This window comes from Enhydra lutris, unplaced genomic scaffold (genome assembly GCF_002288905.1).
Source record: "Enhydra lutris kenyoni isolate GAN:26980312 unplaced genomic scaffold, ASM228890v2 scaffoldscaffold19, whole genome shotgun sequence".
NCBI classification, from domain to species: domain Eukaryota; kingdom Metazoa; phylum Chordata; class Mammalia; order Carnivora; family Mustelidae; genus Enhydra; species Enhydra lutris.
In genome coordinates this window covers 32,209,351-32,230,033 of record NW_019154103.1, presented here as the reverse complement: position 1 = coordinate 32,230,033, position 20,683 = coordinate 32,209,351, and the positions used below count along the sequence as shown (strand labels likewise).

Below are 20,683 nucleotides of genomic sequence, written 5' to 3'. Positions count from 1 at the left end.
TAGAACACTGTCTAGCATTCAGTCTGTACTTCACTTGGATTAACTCCATTCAGTTAATTCAGTTTCCTAACTAACTTATGATGTCCCAGAATCATGCCTATTTTACAGATGTGTAGAGAGGTTCCATATCCTGCTCATGGACGCAGAGCCACTTAAGTGTAGAGCCAGGATTTACATTCAAGCAGTCAGGCTTCAGGGCACCTTTCTGGGGGAGGCACTCAAGGTGTATGTGCTAGAAGATGCTCCATCTGCAGCACTCAGAGTCCCATCAGAGTCCCCACGTCCCCAAGGTTCTCGGTCTGGGGCTTCATCAGAGGGCTCTGTGCCCACCCCAGTAAAGAGTCTTCACTCGGAAACCTTCTAATCACCTCCAATGGCTACACTGTGGTTTAAAGGAGTTTCTTTGAGATGAAATTGGGACTACCTTCCTGAGCTGCTATAATGATAACACAAGCTATTCTTTCAGTAAGTTCTAACTTTTTCTAAGAGGTGATAGGAAGGGAATTACTGTAATAAGTCTCCATTTTGCAATCGTGGTGATATTTTGGAAAATAGTTTCCTATGTCCCAGTTATTGGACAAGCTTGCTTAATTTCCACAGTTGAGTTTTCTACTCGAAAACTTCCTTCCTTAGTGTTTATCCAAATGTATGCTTTATAACGATTTATGTTTTTAACAGACAAGAAAACCAACGGAGGCTAGATGCAACTCTAGGAATCATGTACTTCAGGCCACTGTTTCCCAGCACGTGCAGTAAATGAAATTAGGTTTCCAAAAAATGGTTAGTGCCAGAGGTGGGACTAGACTGAGCCCGACTCTCAGCTCAGAGCTCCTTTCACAATACTGTGCTCTTTTTAGGCACCCAACCATGAAATCTGCCCAAAGCTCGATGGTATAGAAACGAAAGAGTTAGTATATAAATGTTATCAGAATTTATTGCTGCAAATACTCTTTATAGCTGCAATTCAATACTATTATAAGGTGTTAACCGTCGAAAAGTACAACTACATATTTACTATATATTTCAGGAATGGGGAAAGCACTTCTAAAAGCCAAAATATAACTAAAGTAGAAAAAACATGCAATTTCACAACTTTTGTAAATAAAACAGGCCTGAAAAATCTTACATCCATTTCCAGGGCCTAAGAGAAAATAGCAGTAATGAGGATAAATACTCCTTTCCAACTATTCTAAGACCTTTGGTACTAAAGCAATAATAAGAAACAGATACAAAAGCTGTATATAAGTTGGCTGACCCTAAGAGTTTTGTCACCAATTAAGTTGCTTTCACTATGAGGGAGTTTTGCCTAAAACAAAAATACCATCTGTTTTACCTAAAACATTAAGATGTTCTATTTTCATGTCAATTCAGAAATCACATCTGTAGCCATTTTCTAAAAAGACAGCAGAAGGCATTATATTTATGGGTGACTGCATAAGAAATGATGTTCAATCAAAATGTAATTTTCATCTACCGGGAGAACATTTCATTTCTCCAATAACTATAATGCTGTAACTTTGGAGGAACACGTAGTACATAAACAGGCTGATTTTCATGAATAAAAAGACCTTAAAAGTTAATGCAGTAAAATAAAGTTGTTTTGTTACTAAAGACAGACAAATATGTTTGTATTCACTTTGTACATCTTTGTCAACAACAGAAATCTATCCTCTGTGAGGTTTTTCAGGTAAAAAGAAAAAAACAACAATAATAATTTTTTATGGGTGCTGTATCTCTCCATGCAAGTGAGCCATTATATAAGAAGTAAAAATATGGAAACAACAAAACACAAACCACTTTCTATTCTCAAAACACTTTTAGACACAAAATTGGTCCTGGGAAAGACATTCTCCTCTACAATCCAATGAACCGATTGAAGAAGATACAAAACACTAGAGAAAACATCACTCACAGTGAAGGCAAACACAATGTCACAAGGGATAAAGAACACGTTTCGAAGAAAAACACACAAGCCATCCAACTACCTATAATACTTTGAGTATATATTCAGTACCTACAAAAAAACCTAAAACCCAGGTATGCTTTACTTTGAAAAGTAGCCTAATTTCACATACAATATTTGCCTAAAATAAAATAAAATAATAAAATAATGCTGCTCTCCAAATAAGGATGAAATAAATAAGTCCAAAGGCTCTATTTAAAATTTTTCTTTTACCACAAAGTTGTGAAGTGTTCTGAAGTCCAAGATGGGCTTGAAGCCCTTCCTGACTTTTTCAGGATCAGGATACCTTCACTAAAATCCTTTTCCTTGTTCCTCTTGTAGTGCACGCTTTATTAATCTGCATTTAGAAGGAAAAAAAATCTGGTTCAGAAGAATGGAAGACTTTGAAATATGCCATATCACTTCAGTCTATGCTGTGAACTGCTTTGAGTTATTAATCAGCTCTATCTCAGCAATTTCAGAAGACATGATGGACGCGGGGAGGAAAGAAGAGAGAGAACAGAGGACTGAGTGTGCAAGAAACCAGAAAAAAAAAACAAAAACAAAAAACTAAGGACTGTCATTTAATCATTACTTCCCCCCTACCCCAGCACTTTAAAAAATTACTGGTATTGTGGATATTTACTTTCTCTCTTTCATAGTGCGTTATATAACTCCCAACAAACGGGGGGAGCACCTGTGGCACTACAGCAGTAAAAGAAAATCATTCAAGATTTCCAACATCTGGCAGATACACCAAACCAACGTCAGCTTTTCTTTGACACTATCTCATCTCCTTTCTGGAGTTTTTCTTAGGTTCTACGAAGTTATGCATTTCCAAATAGCTTAAGTGGAAACTACTATAATCCTTCCCAGATTACAGTTGGTAGTCCCCGTGCTAACTCTGTCTTCACGTTGTAAGGCAACAAAAAAAATCTCGATCCAACAGATAGAAGACACATATTTTTCCTGTCCATCTTCTGCACTCCCCCGATTATGATCCTTGGTGAGGGAACTGCAAGAGGTTGGAAGCGACAAACAAAATCACTTTAATTTCATTAGACAGGGGCACCTGAGTGGCTCAGCGGGTTAAGCCTCTGCCTTCGGCTCAGGTCATGATCTCAGGATCCTGGGATCGAGCCCCACAGCGGGCTCTCTGCTCAGCGGGGAGTCTGCTCCCCACTCTCTCTCTGCCTACTTGTGATCTCTCTCTCTGTGTCAAATAAATTAATTAAATTAAATTAAAAAAATTAAAAATAATTTCATTAGACAAACCACACAACTACAACGCCTTGTATAAACTTAATTCACTGTGTAATAATCTGACAATAAACTAGAACCACACAGCTAGTTAAGAAAGTTTGATTTAAAGTATAAACAATAGAGAGAGGCAATTAAAACACAGACTAACGAGGCAATTTAGCAGGTGTTCACTGAATGCATAACTTCTTTGCCATTGCTTTTGAAGAAATAAAACTTAAAACTATCATTTTCAATGCAGTCTGTTCAGCCATTTCCACAGATAAAATCTAAAGCTAATAAAATCTAAAATAGTTTTGTACCTAGGAACAAAATCACAGCAGACTAATTATAAGGGCCTGGGAAGGAAAATTCTTTTCAAGTTCACATAAAATTGATGAAAAGAATGATTTAAGATACCATGCCCTGGAAGCACTAAGGAGACAAACTCCATCTACATTGTAAATCTTTTAGAAATCAGTATGTGAGAATGATGGTAGCCTACTGATAAGCAGTTTCTTCAAATCTCTAAATGACGGTAAAAATGTATAAAGAATTAATACACAGTTATATTATTTAAAGATGCCTGTCATAAACTTTAAAATGCCTAATGCAAAGTTGTAAAAAGTATTACTTCAGGAGGTGCAAGAAAGGAATAAGAATTCCTTTTTTAATTCTGATAATGAGGAAGCATACTGTACACTCAAGTTAGAGCACTCGTAGACAAGCAGAGTCAAGGAAAGGACTCTTATGAAGAAGAAAAGGTAGCACTTAAATACCTCTGTGCTTCCTGAACATGGTGCAGGGGGTGAAGAGTCAGCACCACTCGACTTGCAACAATTTCTTGAAAGACAGACATTTTTCAATTTTTGGAAGGGATGGCAATCAGAACAAAGAAAATTTGAGGTACTTAAGCATGATGCTAATAGCAATCCAATGCCAATCAGAAGAGTTATGGTGCTATCTCCCATACTATCTCTTTATTAGGGAATTTGCTACTAATTACCCTAAACTAATTATCTCATAATTCTTTCAAACCTTTATTATATAGATCTACAATCTCTATCTGCAAAATCTGAAGAGCTCTGAAAATCATGTTTTTTCAAAACTCATTTGGTGGCAAAACCTAAACTGAACTGACATGAAACCACATATAATTATTTATTCCACTTGTTCTAAATATCCAGAAATTTTAAATTATTTAATGAGCCCTATCCCAGACTGAAATATTTATGTAATATGCCATATATGAGTATTGTTCTTAAAAATTAAAAACTCTGAATTCACAAAAGATTTCAGGTAAAGGATTGAGGATTTTATTTAAAGGTAAGCAATATAAGCAGTCGAAGTCATAGACTACTTTTAGAAGACACCCTATCTATGCAGGTGCTGAGCAAGAAAGAAAGAAAGAAAAAAAAAAAACAAAAAACACAAGAAATCAAAGGGGAAGGAAAACATGACTATATCCCAGGACAGTGCTACAAAGGCAGGAATACAAAATAAATCTGTCATTGAATGGCTGACTATCTGAACCAAGGAATAAGTATCTTTTAACATGATCCTAAATAGGCCACCAAGAAACAGTAAACGTTCAAGAATATTATATTTTCTTAATATGTGTATACCCCAAATCCCAACAGGACATATATTCTTCTACTTTATCTCTCTCCCAATTCTTACTATTGCAATATCTAATTATATTTTGGTTTTGGAATGAATGGAAAAGCTGTTTTAATAATCGTGTTAGATACGATTTTTCTACTGAATTGGTAGGAGAGTCTTGAGAACAAAATTTTCAGAAGCTTCTAGCACCCAGGACTAATTTATTCAGTGCAGATCTGTTTCTACAGTGCAAAGAATACAACTCCAGTCCGAGCGGAAGAGGGCAGGGAAGAGTCATCAACGATCAGAAAATATGGTAGCTGGCCTGAGTCATCTAATTAATGAACCCAGTGAGCAGATAATGCTAGTTGCCTACTCAATAGCCATTCTCATATTCTCCTTTCCTGACAGAAACTCAGGAAGACAATAATCCTAGCTTAAAAGCCCTTGATTCTCCATACTTGAGGTGGCCATGTGACATAGTTCCGGCCAATGAAATGTTATTAGAATTCAGCAAGTGGAGCTTCTAATAAAAGTCAGAGACTCAAGTGGCATAACTCTCATCCTTTGCTCCTCCTACCTCTTCCTGGCTGGAACACAATGCAATGTCTAGAGAATCAGGCACAATCTTGAGACCATGAGAACTACCACAGGCTTATGCCGAGCTGAGAGCTAAAAGGGGCCTGGTCCTTTCACAACCTCATGGAACAAATCACAAGTCCTGGACTACCTACTACTTTGAAACTTGTACCTAAGAAAAATAACTTGCTTTCTTGGGAAGGTAATGTAGCATGCTTTTTGTTATGTGTAGTTGAATGTAATCTGAAATGAAACACTATACCCACAACAAATTATAGGAAGTACCCAAAACTCCTATTGATCTTAAAAGAAGGAACCAGTGAATGTAAGATGATTCTCCTAAAGCAAAAATTTTCCCATAAAGATCGATCACTACAAACGTACTTTTTCCTCAGAGTGTTTAGTTTTAAATCTGTCCCTAACTGCCTCTCAATTACTACACATAACTTCTCATAACTGTCACCTTCTCTACCACAATTTTTAATGATCAATCAGCAGACAGCTCCTGTATACCAAGTACTTCTTCCCTATTTCACTTAACCATTTATAACTTCTTTAATTCAGGTGAGTCTTTATTTTCTCTGTGGAATGTGAAAGGCAGATTGTATAAAAACTTGAGCTAAAACCTTAGAATTTACCAATCCTATGCTCTTTATTACAAAATACATGCTAATGTGGGCATCTTTTTAAACTTTATAAAAATTTTATGAACACAGTGTATTTGACCAATTCCTTGATGGTTACTGTTGAACATTTAAGTCTTTTCAAGAATTTGTTCAGATGATAAAGCTGAGAGACAGATTTTGCCCACAGTTCTCTTCATCTCTACACAGCACTACTTCTGCAGGATAGATTTCTTCCAGTGCAATGCCTAATTTGAACACTTATTACTAGGTTACTTTCTAGACAGATTGTTAGGTGTCATGTAAGAATGATGAATAAGACCCAGCCTGTGCCTTCATGGGGTTTATCGCAAGCTTCTTCAGAGGAATGTTATATATGTGCTACATGGGACAACAGTGGTTAAATGCACAGTCCCATGAGAACATACAAGAGTGACACCTAGTCTGACTCAAGGATACTGGTAAAAGTTTTCAGATAATGCAATATTTAAGCTGAATCCTAAAAGATGACCAGGAACCAATCAGGCAAATTTTGTGTGTGTGTGTGTGTGTGTGTGTGTGTGTGTGTGTTGTATATGATTTGGGATGTGGTGGGAGGGGGATTTGTTTTGTCTCCAGGCAGTAAAGGTCTAGAACTAAGAGAACATGGTATGTTAAGAGAATTGATAGTTGAAGGGCTAAAGCACACAGTGCAGGCTGGGGTGATGTAAAAGATGATGCTAGAGAAACCAAAATGCAGACACATAATTCAAATTAAAGTCTGTGAATTTGTCCTTCGGGCAATGGAGAAAAGAAGAGTTTTGAGTTGTACCATCATTGCTAGTATCTGTTAAATGCCTACTAAGTACCAGACTCTATACTATTAAATTCATATACGTAACCTTATTTAATTCCTCCAACAAATGGATGAGGGAGGGACCCCTGTCACCATCACATCACCCAGGGGAGAGACAGTAGCAACTTCAAGTAGGGCACTGGTACTGAAGCTAAGGAGAAGTGTGATACATTTAGAAAGCAGAATATAAAGACCTAGTATTTGTTTGGATACAAGGTGAAAGTGAAAGAAAAGAGACAAAGATGATCAAGTTATCTCCAATTTATGGTCCAAATGAGTACACCTTTGAGATTGAAAGGGGACACTAATGAGAAACTCTAAAACTGAGGCCCAGGTAACTGGATGACGATGCTGAAGTTTTATTAAGGAGCTCAGGACCACAGAATATTTGAGTAGAGAGTAGGAGTCCAGTTTTATTTTTAATTTAAAAAAATTTTTTTAAAGATTTTATTTATTTGACAGAGAAAGCGAGCGAGTGCTTGCGTGCACACAAGTAGGGGGAGCCAGAGTGGGAGAAGTGGGTTCCCTGCTGAGCAGGGAGCCTCATGAGGGGCTTGATCCCAGGACCCCAGGATCATGAACTGAGCCAAAGGCAGACACAAAACCCACTGAGCCACCCAGGTGCCCCACGAGTTCAGTTTTATACACGCTGAGAAGGAGGTACAAGTGGACCATCCTGATGGAGCTATCCATCTGGCCTGTGGGCAAACCTTGGCAAACTTTTCTCAGAAGAGATATGTATGTGGTGAGTCAACAGTACACTGACAAGAAATGAAGGCAATGGAGTAGGAAATATCACTCTCACCAGGAGCTTTTATCTTCTAAATCTTCCTGAGGCAAAACAATTACTTATTTAAGATCTCTTATAGGCTCTTGACTCTCTACCTCTTTCAGATGTTAACATAATCTGAAGCTACAGATCTACAGTCCTGTAGCTTTTTCTACAGTACATATCTAGCTTCGGTCCTGGTAACCAAATTTCCAGTCATGATTTGCATTTCACGATGTCTCATTATTTTCAATGCCTTCTTACTTTTGGTTCAAGTATTAGTCACCTGAGTTGATTTTATCAAGAACATTTTTAAAACGTAGAGTACTCGTGGTACACTTTTTAAGTGTTTTAATATTTGAAAATGTCTTTTTTGTTGTTGCTTTCACATATAAAAAGATAACTGTGAGTATAAAATGATTTAAAAACTCTATAGTCTACTTGTTACAGAGAAGAAATCTAAGTCCGTTTAACTTTTGTTCCATATTATACAGTATCTATCTTTCTGCTTGGGTACTTCTACAATATGTCCCTTTCCTTTTAATTGGACTAAGTTACCAAGACATACCAGGAGTGACCTTCTTTTCATTTATATTATCCAGAACTTAACCCTTTTATCTACAAAGCCAGACCTTCTCGGCTCAGAAAACTTTTCATCAAGTCTATCTTTGATCATTGCTTCTGCTCCATTTTTTTTTTTTCCTGAAGAAAATCTCTGTCTTTTGTTAAAATCTTGTCCTCCATACCTATTGTCTTCTCACCCATTGTTTCCACTCCTCTTCCTTTTCTCTGCATTCTTGCAAAGCATCACATGGGTCTTCTTCTTTCATATCACTGGACACTCTCACAATGGCAGCCTCCCTCTTCAGTATCACTCGTGAAGATGCTCTTTTGTTGTGCTCCCGCCAATAACCTTCCCTTTTGTCGCTCCCCTGTTATCTTCTCACCGTTTTTTCATCTTGGCTCTTTGCTTTCCATTTCAGATTTCTTAGAGATCATGACTCAAACTTTTTGAGAACTCCAAAGAGGATTTTTGTAATGTTTTCCTGGTCTCTGTAATAAATCATTTTAAAAGGTAAAATTGTTCTTCTGAGACTTCTTAGACCGCCATTTTCTGTCATTCTGTAGAGCCTGTGCAAAGGTTTGCTGGGGTAACTTCCCTTTTACTTACCCTCATAGAAGCACACATCCAGACCTTGTATATGCTAAAGGTACTCTTGGTCTTTATTTTGGGATTAAGGTCCCTCTCTTACCTAGAGTTAGTTTATTTGACAAGTTATTTGGCGAGGGATTCAAAAGCAAGTATTTGCCAGGGGATTCAAAAGCAAGGTGGTTCCCTGCCATCATGGAGCTAATATTTTAACAAGGGAGATAGACAGCAAGAAATAAATAAATTAAATAACCAGTTTGTTAATAATGCCTAAAGCAGGGGAAGAAAATGCAGTGATGGAGAACAGTGAGTGAGTAAGTTATATAACATATAAAATATATAATAAGGAATATAAGTCCACATGTATACAGACAGCCTGAGAGTAAAAGTTCCCAAAGGCCACCATCCAAGGTGGCTATGCCTATATATCCATTATTTTATGCCAGCTCTGGTGAACAAATGGAGGGATTCTTTCTTCAGCAAAGACTATCATGGTATCCTTCTGGCCCGTGCCACTGTCAATAGCAATTTCCTTGAACAGACACCTCCCTAGGTCAATGCTCTACCATCAGTTCCCCACTTGTTTCTGCCTATTTTATTTCTGTCAGATTCAGTCTCCAAATTGGCTGTAAAATATAGACACAATGGAAGCCCTATTATCAATGTAATTAAGGCTGGCAATAGACCTATTAACTGAAAGAGATAAAGTTGACTTGAAAGTAATATTTAAGTAGGACAGTTTTAAGTTACACACATATGACTTAATAATTCATATTTTCATATATGTCTTATATATACTTATATATATAACATTTCCTAATCTACTGATGAAAGAGCAAAGCTTCTGGTTTAACTATGGGACCACTAACTGGAGTCCTGTGTCATATTTTCTGCATAACCATGCATGTGATTAATCATGTATGGTTTCTAGGTTAGGTTTTCCTAAAACAGACCAAGAACTTCAACACTTGAAAAAATCTTAAGCAATGTGAGTACAGACTGCTTCTACAGCTTTATGATTTCTTCCCAATTTTTTTTATAGGCATCTCACCAGTGACTCACATTTGTTGAAAATTTCCAAAGCACCCAACTTCGCTTAAAAAACACAATCTTTTTGTATAATTCATCGGTTCAGTAAAAATTAATCAAATCCTGTAATAAGAACAACTGATCTGGGAATAAACAATTGTTTCATGATAATCATACAATTCAACCGAAAGACAAGACAAAGGGAATTGTGCCCATTTCCTTAGTTAGTGGCCTATTAGGAACAAGGTCAGGTTATCATGAGCATAGAAAGGGAATGGAGACAATCAGCTGATCTCATTGGCCAATTAAATGGAGAGTGGTTAACAGAAATCTTAGGAGGAGAGAATGTAAACAAGAGCTACTTTATCTCCTTAACAGCCTCAAAAAGTGGCCACAGCCCTGTATTAAAATATTCGTTCTCTGTTCTAGTTGGCAGAGTACACAAATTTCAAAACTTTGGGGGTAGACATTATAAAAAGGAAAAAGAATCACTCTCCATACTTCCTTCTAGAGACCTGCAATGTAGCTTTTATTTCTAACTGTTTACTACTGGCCAGTGAGTAATTGTATTTTCCAGTCCGGTCAGTCAACTTTATAGTTTGTGGATATCTTAAATTGTGGCAATAGGGTGACTGTCAAACCAAGGTTTGGTGTTCCTCTGTTTGTTCATCATCTTCTTTGTTTTCATGAGTTTTAATAGGAAATTGAGAGAGTCAGTCTCAGAGTCCCTCATCTGCCATCACATAAAATCAAAGTGTCAACTTTTTTGTTTTTCCACATAATAGGTGTTATTCATCTAAGTTAATGTAAGGTTGAAACAGTATTTCAGGAATTAATACTCATCATTTCTGATATCATAAAATAAATAGAAATGTTAAGGGTAGGGAGACTGTTGTGGGAAAGGTAGAGCCTTTTCTCCTATTCGCTCCCCCAGAGAACTTTATATTTCCTTGAAAAAAAATCAGGCAAAATACAAGACTGCGAATGACAGATTTAGAATGGCAAACACCAAATATGATTATCTGATGTTGCAATCCAGACACAATGGCTATTAAACTAGTTCTAATATAAAATTAACTAATATATCATGTTGATGGTATCTCTAACTCCCTAGGAAGTTTTTGGTTACTTAAAGTAACGTACTGTATTCTACTCAGAATAGTAGAGGGTCGGACACCCTTTCTAAAAATATCCCACATTACACACAGGCTGAAATGTGTTTCTGGATAATTGGTGAACTGGTCAGTGTCTATCTCGGAAAACTCAAAATTAATAAAATGTAACTCAGATGCAACATAAATGAAAATACACAAATACCTTTCACAAGCAATAAATACTTAAACAGAAAAGCATCTCAGAGGAGAGTTTAGGAACTCCTCCTTCAAATCCAGTAATGAGCATTAATTCTTAAATAGACTATGCTATTAATATCCAGACAGACCAATACTAGACTAGAACTCAGTTTTATTTTCAAGAGTCTCCAGTACTATCAGTTAACAATTCCCCCATTAAAAGAAAAGTGCTAAAGTAACTTTAAACGGAAAGGACATTTCAGCTGCTCTCACAGTAACATAACCGGCAGAGGGTCCAGAGTGTCAAATTCTAGTCAAATCATGCATTCTATTATTACTTTAAATTCCCTTGGGATAGTGTTAAAATGCAGCCGTTCATTATCAAGGACAGAAACCCTCAAATCTTTGTGACTCTGTACATTTATTTTTCTGCTAACTACTGTGAAGACATTTCTGTACTGGTTTTCTAATACACGACAAGATTTGAGCTCACGTTGCTATGATCTGTGAGCAATAAGCACAGTTCTTACACTAGTTGTCACTGCTAACATTGTTCCATCTCCCCCAAGAAAGACCCCCAGGTACAAAGCAAGCTGCATCTTGACATTCAAAGCTCTCAGGAGACTCTAGGGGCTCAGATTAGAACCACTTTCATTCAAGTAGCGGAACTGCAGCTCAGTTCTTGAACTCCAACTGACTGATTCTACCAGGTCTATATTATAATAAATAACATTGCCAGAATCTGAGTGGTTAGAATTCTATTTCCCTAGAAATTCCACTTCCAAACAATAACTGTACGGCTGTGAATTTGGTTACTGCACTTAAAACATAAGCTTAAACAAGCAGTAGGAATATTAGATACTTTCTTAGATACAGTGTGACTTGGTATAAAAATACACTGATGACATGGTAACTGATGAAAAAATGATCTGAAGCCTTGAATTTCATTACACCAATAGATATTTATTGTGAGAGGAACTGTTTGTGATAACAATATTAAAAACACAAAATATAGAATGAGGCAAATACTCTTTAAGTCAGCAACAACAGAAAGTCTTGTATGTAAAAACTGATCTGAACAGCAATGTCCACAATAGTCAAAACATGGAAAGAGCCCAAATGTCCATCAACTGATGAATGAATAAAGATGTGGTATATACAGGGCATGGAATATTACTCAGCCATTAAAAAGAATGAATTTTGTCATTTGCAACAATGTGGATGGAGCTAGACTATATTATGGTAAGTGAAATAAGTCAGTCAGAGAAAGGCAAATACCATATGATTTCACTAATAGCTAGAATTTAAAAAGCAAAACGGATGAACATAGGGGAAGGGAAGGAAAAAGAAGATAAAAACAGAGGAGGAGGCAAACCACAAGAGATGCTTACCTATAGGGAACAAACTGAGAGTTGCTGGAGAGGAGGTAGTGGGGGGATGGGGTAACTGGGTTACCCAGGCATTAAGGAGGGCACTTAATGAAATGAGCACTGGGTGTTACATGCAACTGATGAATCACTAAATACTATCTCTGAAACTAATCATACACTATAATGCTAACTAACTTCAATTTAAATAAAATCTAAAAAAGAAAAAAAAAACTGATCTGATGAGGTCAACTCACTTAGATATTTGGGAGTATCTTTTGAACCCACTCATTCTACAGAGCCCTCAAGAATGCAATCTCAACAAAGGTAATTCTGTAAGAATGCAATGATGCTAAGATGGAACCTAAAATTTTTCAAGTATCACGGTATGAAACTCTAAAATCTCCAATGAGCAGCTGTCCAAATGTTGAGCAAATTCGAAGCTTTGAATTGTTATTTAATTTAGTTTGGCTTGTAGCAGGACTCAGTGTATTCAGAAACCCTCCGGCACGCAAACTCCAAACACCAGATGAAAGAACTATTTGGGGAGGAGATATACCAGGATACCACAATTTCACATAGAAGGTCTCTGCATATCTGGTGTCTGAGGTTTAATAATCTCTTCAAACAGTAATTAATTATATTTCAACAAGTCTTTATTCTATTCTTACTATGCTGACTGTAATTCCACAGGCACAGTGGGACACCTAAGTAAAAGCAGTTTTTAAACTCCTAGCAGTTTTCAACTCCTTGACCCCTGCTGTCAAGGAGTTTACAATCTAGCAGAATTAACCTATAATAAGTATTATACTGACAGAAATAAGAAAACATCAATTCCCAGCTATGTGGACCTGATTTAGGTGAAAATTGGGGGCCAGTATCATAAGGGGATGACACTTTGGCATCTTGGAAGGAGGTGGATATTGTGCACATGGTAGGTGCAAGAACTGTACGGGCCAGTGGGTGAGCTGTGGGAGACCATCTCCAAAGACGACTGCTATCATTCTCTTCACTTTCTGCAGGTGCTCCTCACATCAAGTAACGGAGAATAATTCTCTCCTCTTGAATCTTGGCTGACCCTAGTGACTCGCTTGACTAAGAATGCAGGGGAAAGACCTTCGAGGACTTCTGAGACTAGGTCCTAGAAGCCTTGCCGCTTCCACCCAAGCGACTTTCTCACGTTCTGCTGTGGGGAGATTCCTGTGACAACTACATGCAATAAATTAGGAGCAGAGGGAAACTGAAGACAAAAGAACAGGAAGTCATTGCAGGAGTTCAAGTAAAACATTAAAAAAAAAAAAAAAAAAAAAGGCTTAAAACCGGAAAGTAATAGGAAGGCAGGAGACTATGAATGTCAAGAGATGAGTAGACAGGAAAATCCAAAAGACTCTCCAGATGATGAAACTTAAAAGAACAAGAAAAATGGAAGTCAAAGTGGGTTCTAGGGTTTCAGAACCTAGATAACCAAAAAGAGAATAATGTTATTAATAAAGATTAGGATACAAAAAGAAAGCATGCACAGAGAAAACAAGAGGAAATTAAATTAAAGCTGCTGGGCAGCCATCCAGGCAGAACCCTTCAACAAATATATGGCAAGGGAGGTATGAGTGACTTCTCTGGAATTGAGTACTTTTACTATCTGGTTGATACTCTGAAGTCACCCAAGCCCCAAAAACAATGACTTCTTTTGTGTCTCCACATGGTTGATGGTTTCATTTCAAGTTAACCCCTTCTTTTTCCTGGCCCAAAGAGATAGAAGATCCCTTACCAAGAAATGCCTTGCTAAACATTAAAAGCACATAATGATAAATACGTAATGGGTTTGAATAAATTGCTCTCAAACTAAAAGATTTTTCTACTTGAAAAATTAAATTTTCACATTTATAGAAGTTATCTCAATGCAATTTTAGTTGTATACTCAGTGGCATTTAAAATTTTCCACATTAAAAAAAAAGTTCCTTCACACGTTCTCAAAACACATGACTTGGCTGCTTGTGCTGCAGCAATATTTGCTTCCCTCCTGCCTGAAGTACCAAACACTGAAAGAAGACTGAAATCTCTGGCTGTCTCAGGAGTTTACTTTCCATCCCCCATGTCCTCCATGTCCCTAATCCTGTAATCTTTGTATTACAGTTTTTTAAAATTGGTTTCCTTAGAGAAAAAGAAACACCTCTGTACATTTAAAGATTCTTTTAAGCTAGAAAACTGATGACTCGATCAAGGTATCCTAACTTTTAACCCCTAATTGTACCTGCTTTCCATATAAAGACTATGAGTGCATATACCATAGAGCTTATCTAACCTTGGGAACTCAATCAGGCTCATGGACATGTACTACATCCCCATGAGCAGATTAGGGACTCCTTTTTAAAGACTCCCAAACTGGGATGCCTGGGTGGCTCAGCTTGTTAAGCCGCTGCCTTCGGCTCAGGTCATGATCCCAGGGTCCTAGGATCGAGTCCTGCATAGGCCTCCTTGCTCAGCAGGGAGCCTGCTTCTCTCACTGCCTCTGCCTACCCCTCTGCCTGCTTGTGTATACTCTCTCTCTCTCTCTCTCTGGCAAATAAATAAAATCTTAAAAAAAAAAAAAAAAAAAAAAAGACTCCCAAACTAAATTATGTTAGGTTATAGCTATAACTAATGTTGCCAAACAGCATGATCAAATTCATTGACATGTATTATTGAAATTGTGTGAGCTTAGATCAGTGTTTCTCATACTTTTCACATAACTCTTTAAAGACTCTTTTAGACATTTTTTGCTAATCATCCCCCACATACAATTTTAACACAACACTTAAAAGTATATGTTATTGTACTATTAGTACTATTTTTATGCTTTATATATTTAAAAAATCCTTTTATTTCAAACTCTCCAAAACCAATTTTTACCCTCCTAAGGAGGATGTCTCTCTCACTTGAGAATGCATGCTTATTTAGATTAATACTCTGTTGCTCAAACAAGAATTATTCTTATCATCCAAATAATGCTAAGCCTTAGATCACTATACAGGACTCATGAAGAACATGAGAAAGACTCACAACCATACTTCTGAAACTTTCAACTTCAAGACTAAGAAGGGCAGACAGTGATTTCACTTTCAGTACCTACTAAATGAAACTATCGAATTCTTCCATTTCAAAGGCCACTGACATTCCTCCATCCTTCACTGATTTTACTGAGAGATCAGTCACTCAGATTATTTGTGGCTAACAAGTAAAACATAGATTTTAAAACCAGAAGTACACGTAATTCTATTCATGAGGTCCTCAAGTACAAAATAAGAATCTGACAATCTTAAGTATGCCCAGTTCACCTAACTACAGAAACAGTAGTAGCACTGACATTTGGTAGAAAAGAACTATGAAGGAGTAATAGATGAAGAACACTATTTAAATACAAACCGTTCAAAAGGAAGTATCAGAAAGTGATAATTTTACTAAGTCTCAAAAATGCTATTTACATTTATCTATAATTAAAACTCCTCAATATTAAAGCCCAAAAATAAATTTCTTCTTAGTTAATAAACCTGGATCTCCTTTCTTCCTTCAGCATAGGTAGGGCTAAATTATCACTTATTCCTGGCTAAAGCAAGGACAACAGAGGAAGAAGAAAAGCCACAGGATTTGTAAACCATTAGAACTCCATCCCACCCACCCTGCCATACACCCAAAGGAAGACTAATGAGGTGTGGGAGGGGCATAAATTACTTAACAGCAAGCATAAGGCATTCTTAGAGTCAGCAGAAACAAAGATCTTCCCCCACCAAGATAGAAAAGGGGGATTATACCTAATGCCAAAGAAATTTACAGACATCAGAGTTTATAAGGGGCACAATATTTAAGGAACAGCCATATAACCTCAACTACATCAAAATACTACTTCTTTTAAGACAAAGAAAACATTTTACAATGGGGCTATCATTACTCTCTCATGACCTGGCAAACCTGACGGCTGTAAAACCTGCAACGAGACTTTAAAGTTGAGACTTAGGACTGTCTTTTCCAGTTAATCCCTTCTTATTCTGGCTAAAAGAAAGAAATGCGGGATTTCTTTACCATCACTTTAGCGTTATTAAAAAAATACCTGTCTTCTTGTTCAAAGGTATGAGGTGTATACATTTTAAGTCTCTACTTCCTGAAGAGATTTAGAGCCAACTAAGGCTTTATTCTATGCGTAACCAAAATGTCAATTTTATTAAGGATTGTAAATTTTCTGTAATACTTTGCTAAATAAATAAATAAATACTTATTTAAAAATAATCCTAATAAAGAATACTTAATTAAAATCATGAATTATCCTTTACAATTATTCTCTTATTCTACAATTTGTACATACTAAATTTCTCCATTTAGACAGCAAAAAGTTATAGTATATAAGAATATACTGTGTATCTGGGGATAGTCAATACTGATGATATTTCATCATTAAAAACAGAATACTTGGTTAAATAATTACCAATAAAAACATGAAACATTTCTTTATAACTCAGAGGCAGCCAACAATTAGTCGCCCCATTTTCAGGTTAACTGAACATATTTCCCATTTACTTTAACATAAATCCACATGCTAAAATGACACAGTCTGACCATCACCATGACAGTTACCTAGTATATAATTTATATTAGGAAACTTTCATAATTAAGTTCCTTCCTTCATTTTAAAAATGGGATCAAGGGATTAATGAAAAGAAGGTAAGTAAACAAGGATTTAAGAAAGAACATAATCATAAATCATTATTTACCATCTCGTACCAAATATCTGTAAAAAAAATTATTATAATAGTTCATTCAACAATCAACGTACCAAGCACTGTGTTAGCTAGTAACACTGAACATGACACTTATGGGAGAAAAATCTGTATCTTCAAAAAAATTTTAATTAATAAATTCATTAAATAAAATACCTCCTCAAAGTACATCCTGGCTAAAGAAAAGAATCATGGAAAGCAAAAAAGTCGTCAGAATAGTTGCAAAAGTTTATGAAAAATTATTATTTACCTTGGCTCTGCACTCAGCATTATTACAGTTTTTTGTGGTAGAGAACTTTGTGAGTTTTGTTTCAAATCCTATAAAAATAAACAAAAATTTTTTATTTTACTTTTAAAACTTAAGTTTCAAAACCCGTTATGTATAGTACTTAGAAAAAAATCCTAAAAAGGATGGAAAAAAATCCTCCTGCTAGCTACATCAGTTCCATCAAAGTTCAAAATAAGTAATTCTCGCGTGTGTGCATTTTTATGGGTGTGTCTTTAGACTTCGGTATGGCATATGTTCCAGGGACTACTAGAGTCCAGTTAGGAACCAAGCAAATTAAAGTACTAAAGATAATGCAAAACATTTCATTATTTTACCTTTGTATTACAGGTTTCATATCCTTAAGCAATGTATGTCCATTTATTGGATTTTTCACTTTAATATGAAAATGTGTAACCATAATTTGATTGCAAGCATCAGTATATGAAAATATTGAATTTTTATCTCCGATTCCAGATGTGTAAGTTCTAATGACTGTAAAATTTCAACGTGTATAGTTCACAACAGACTCTAATGATAAAACGTTACAATTTTGAAACATCTGAGTTGCCACGTGGAAGTCTAAAGAGGTTTGCAATCAACCATTTTTTCAACTGTTCTTCCTTGCTGCTGAAGAGTATATTCTTCCTTTCAGAGTATGTTCTGTTTTATTGGCTCCTCTGATCCTAACAATGATACAAACCAAGGCAGGTATCATCCCACCTTACAGAAAAATGAATGAGGGCTCAAAGATGTCAGGCAACTTTTTCAAGGCCCATGCAGTCGGGTACAGAGGATTGCGGCTAATAGCTAATCTCCTGATTCCTTAACTGCTCCTCTACGATTAAACATATCCGAGCACCACCCACAGCCCTCCATGGACTCATCCTGAAACCAGAAGACTTTAGGATTATTCAAGTTGAAGTTTGGCAAGAACAGATGAAGGATTTACAGAAGTTCCAATACCAAGGAGCTTCTAATTGAAGCTAAGCAAAAATAACTAATTAAAACATCCAGTTACCTTACAATGTCCTCTTAATAATGTTCTGAAAGCTGTAAGCTCCATGTAACAAAGCAAGCTCATTATTTTTCATGTTTAGATTTAGTCAGAACAAAATATACACCGTAAATCAAACAAAGATACACTTATAGGAAAGACAAACACACGGGTATTTCATATAAAAGGATACAAATTCTTTCAAATCATATACAAGGAAATCGCTATCTTTCAACGTCTCTTCACTCAGGTTCTCATCCCCTTTTCCAACCCAAGATTCAAAGAATCACACATTTTTATGATGATATAAAAGGTAGCAACTAACCATGTCCAGGAGGTTATCAAAAGAGTAAGAGTTGTATGAGTTTTTGTCCTTCAAAATAAGTAGTAGTGCAGAATATCCAATTATCTTCTTCAGATTCGTTAATGAATGGAAGAGTCTGTGAACCAAAAATTTTACTGGTCTGAGAAGGAATTCAAATATCTGTATACAATATTGTCAGTTTCTTTAATAATGGCTAAGCCACCATTACTCTCACCCCGTATTCACAAAGTGAAACCTATAATGAACCTCTAACAAACTGACTCTTCTTTGCCCAGAACTAAGTCCTTAGGAAAAAAAGGTTAATCAAAAGATATCACTAATAAAGATTCATTTAAAATAGAAAACTTTCTGTACACACCTGAAACATGTAAACTTATTCAAACTACCAATACTTTCTATGAATATCATGCCAAATACTAAGAATATTCAACATGATCACTCCAAATGCTTTAAGACATTGTTATAAAAAAAAGTGATTTGGTCCTTTACATCATAAAATTCTTTAACAAATGCTGAAACAGCAGAAGAAAGCATGAGCTTAACTGTCATTCACAAGAAAATTCAATCAGTATCCACACTTCAAAAAACCCTCAAATTCCTGAAAAATTCAAATAAATATTTTGTTGACTTTAGTTTCATGTACTTGTTCAAAAAAAGAGAAAGTTTTCACAGGTCTGGATAATGAAACTGTCTTTGTCCTTGTCACTTTTCTTGGTCATTAAAATTGTTCACTGTGAGATGCCTGGGTAGCTCAGTCGGTTAAACGTCTGCCTTTAGCTCAGGTCATGATCCCAGGGTCCTGGGATTGAGGCTCATGTCTGGCTCCCTGCTCAGCAGACAGCCTGCTTCTCCCTCTGCCTGCTGCTCTCCCTGCTTATGCTCTCTCTCTCTCTGACAAATAAATAAATAAATACCTAAATCTGTAAAAAAAAATAAATAAAATAGAACTGTTAACTGTATCCTAACTGTATTTTTATGTCTGAGGAACCAAAGAGATACATATGAATCAACCTATTCAAGATCAGTTCTGGAACATAATCTTGGTATATTACCAGCTATTGCTGAAGCACTACACATAGGAAAAGAATTTGTTTGAAGTTTTTTTCAAGTTTCATCTTGTTTCTTTAAAGCTTTATAGAACAGGTAACCCCAAGTAAACCTACTGGAGAAATCTGTAGAGAAACTTGGCTAAACGTGCTTTCAATCAGCCATTGAATCTATTATGGTTATAGAGTGATTATATTATTTTCCCCAATATAGGAAGCAATTTTGGATCTACATGTTAAGAACATTTTTGTTGTCACGCAACAACAAGAAAATGTGTAAGAGAGAAATAACTTTTTTTTTGCAGAGCACTGAGATTACTTTCAAAGATATAAGTGATCACAATCAGTAAGTTAATTAACTATGCAAAAGTATTATACATACATAGTATTAAAATCTTATGCATGTAAATTCAGGCCATCATCCAGTTAAGTTTTCTTAGTCTATTCAAATATTTTCCTAGGTGATAAGTGTTTTCACCAGACTAAAAGACAACATGAATGAATACAATTCAGTTAGAGAAATAAGCCCTTCGATTTAAGTTTATTTTTATTATCTACATGGCTAACTTTATTAGTCTGTCAGAAGCTGAAAAATAAAAGTCATGTTCTCCACCAGCTAAAACCTTATATGTATTACAATGCACGGAAGAGTCCTGCTTAAACTGAGGGAATGTCACACATCAATGATTGTATCTTAAAGGCACATGCATAGTCTTCAAACAAGATAAGCACTATGTACTGGCACAGTATTCTCCAAATGCTTTCTCAGGATGCATAAAGCCGTTTTGTTTAAAGCAAAACAAGACTAAACACAGTAAATTTCCCACAGTTTGGGAAAGTAAAATTTCAATGTTTCAACATTTCATCATTGTGGG

General features: G+C 36.1%; 1 protein-coding gene across 2 annotated transcripts in view; it reads right to left on the bottom strand.

Annotated features, from left to right (window-relative positions):
- The window catches only part of LOC111148294 (mannosidase alpha class 2A member 1), a 168,898-nt gene that overhangs the window by 63,764 nt on the left and 84,451 nt on the right, over positions 1-20,683 (bottom strand). For both annotated transcript variants that reach the window (XM_022504781.1, XM_022504782.1), the window contains exons 11-12: positions 18,763-18,877; positions 17,426-17,493 (exon numbers count right to left, since the gene is read on the bottom strand). In XM_022504781.1, coding sequence (XP_022360489.1) covers positions 17,426-17,493; positions 18,763-18,877 — 183 coding nt within the window. The remainder of the gene's footprint in view (positions 1-17,425; positions 17,494-18,762; positions 18,878-20,683) is intronic.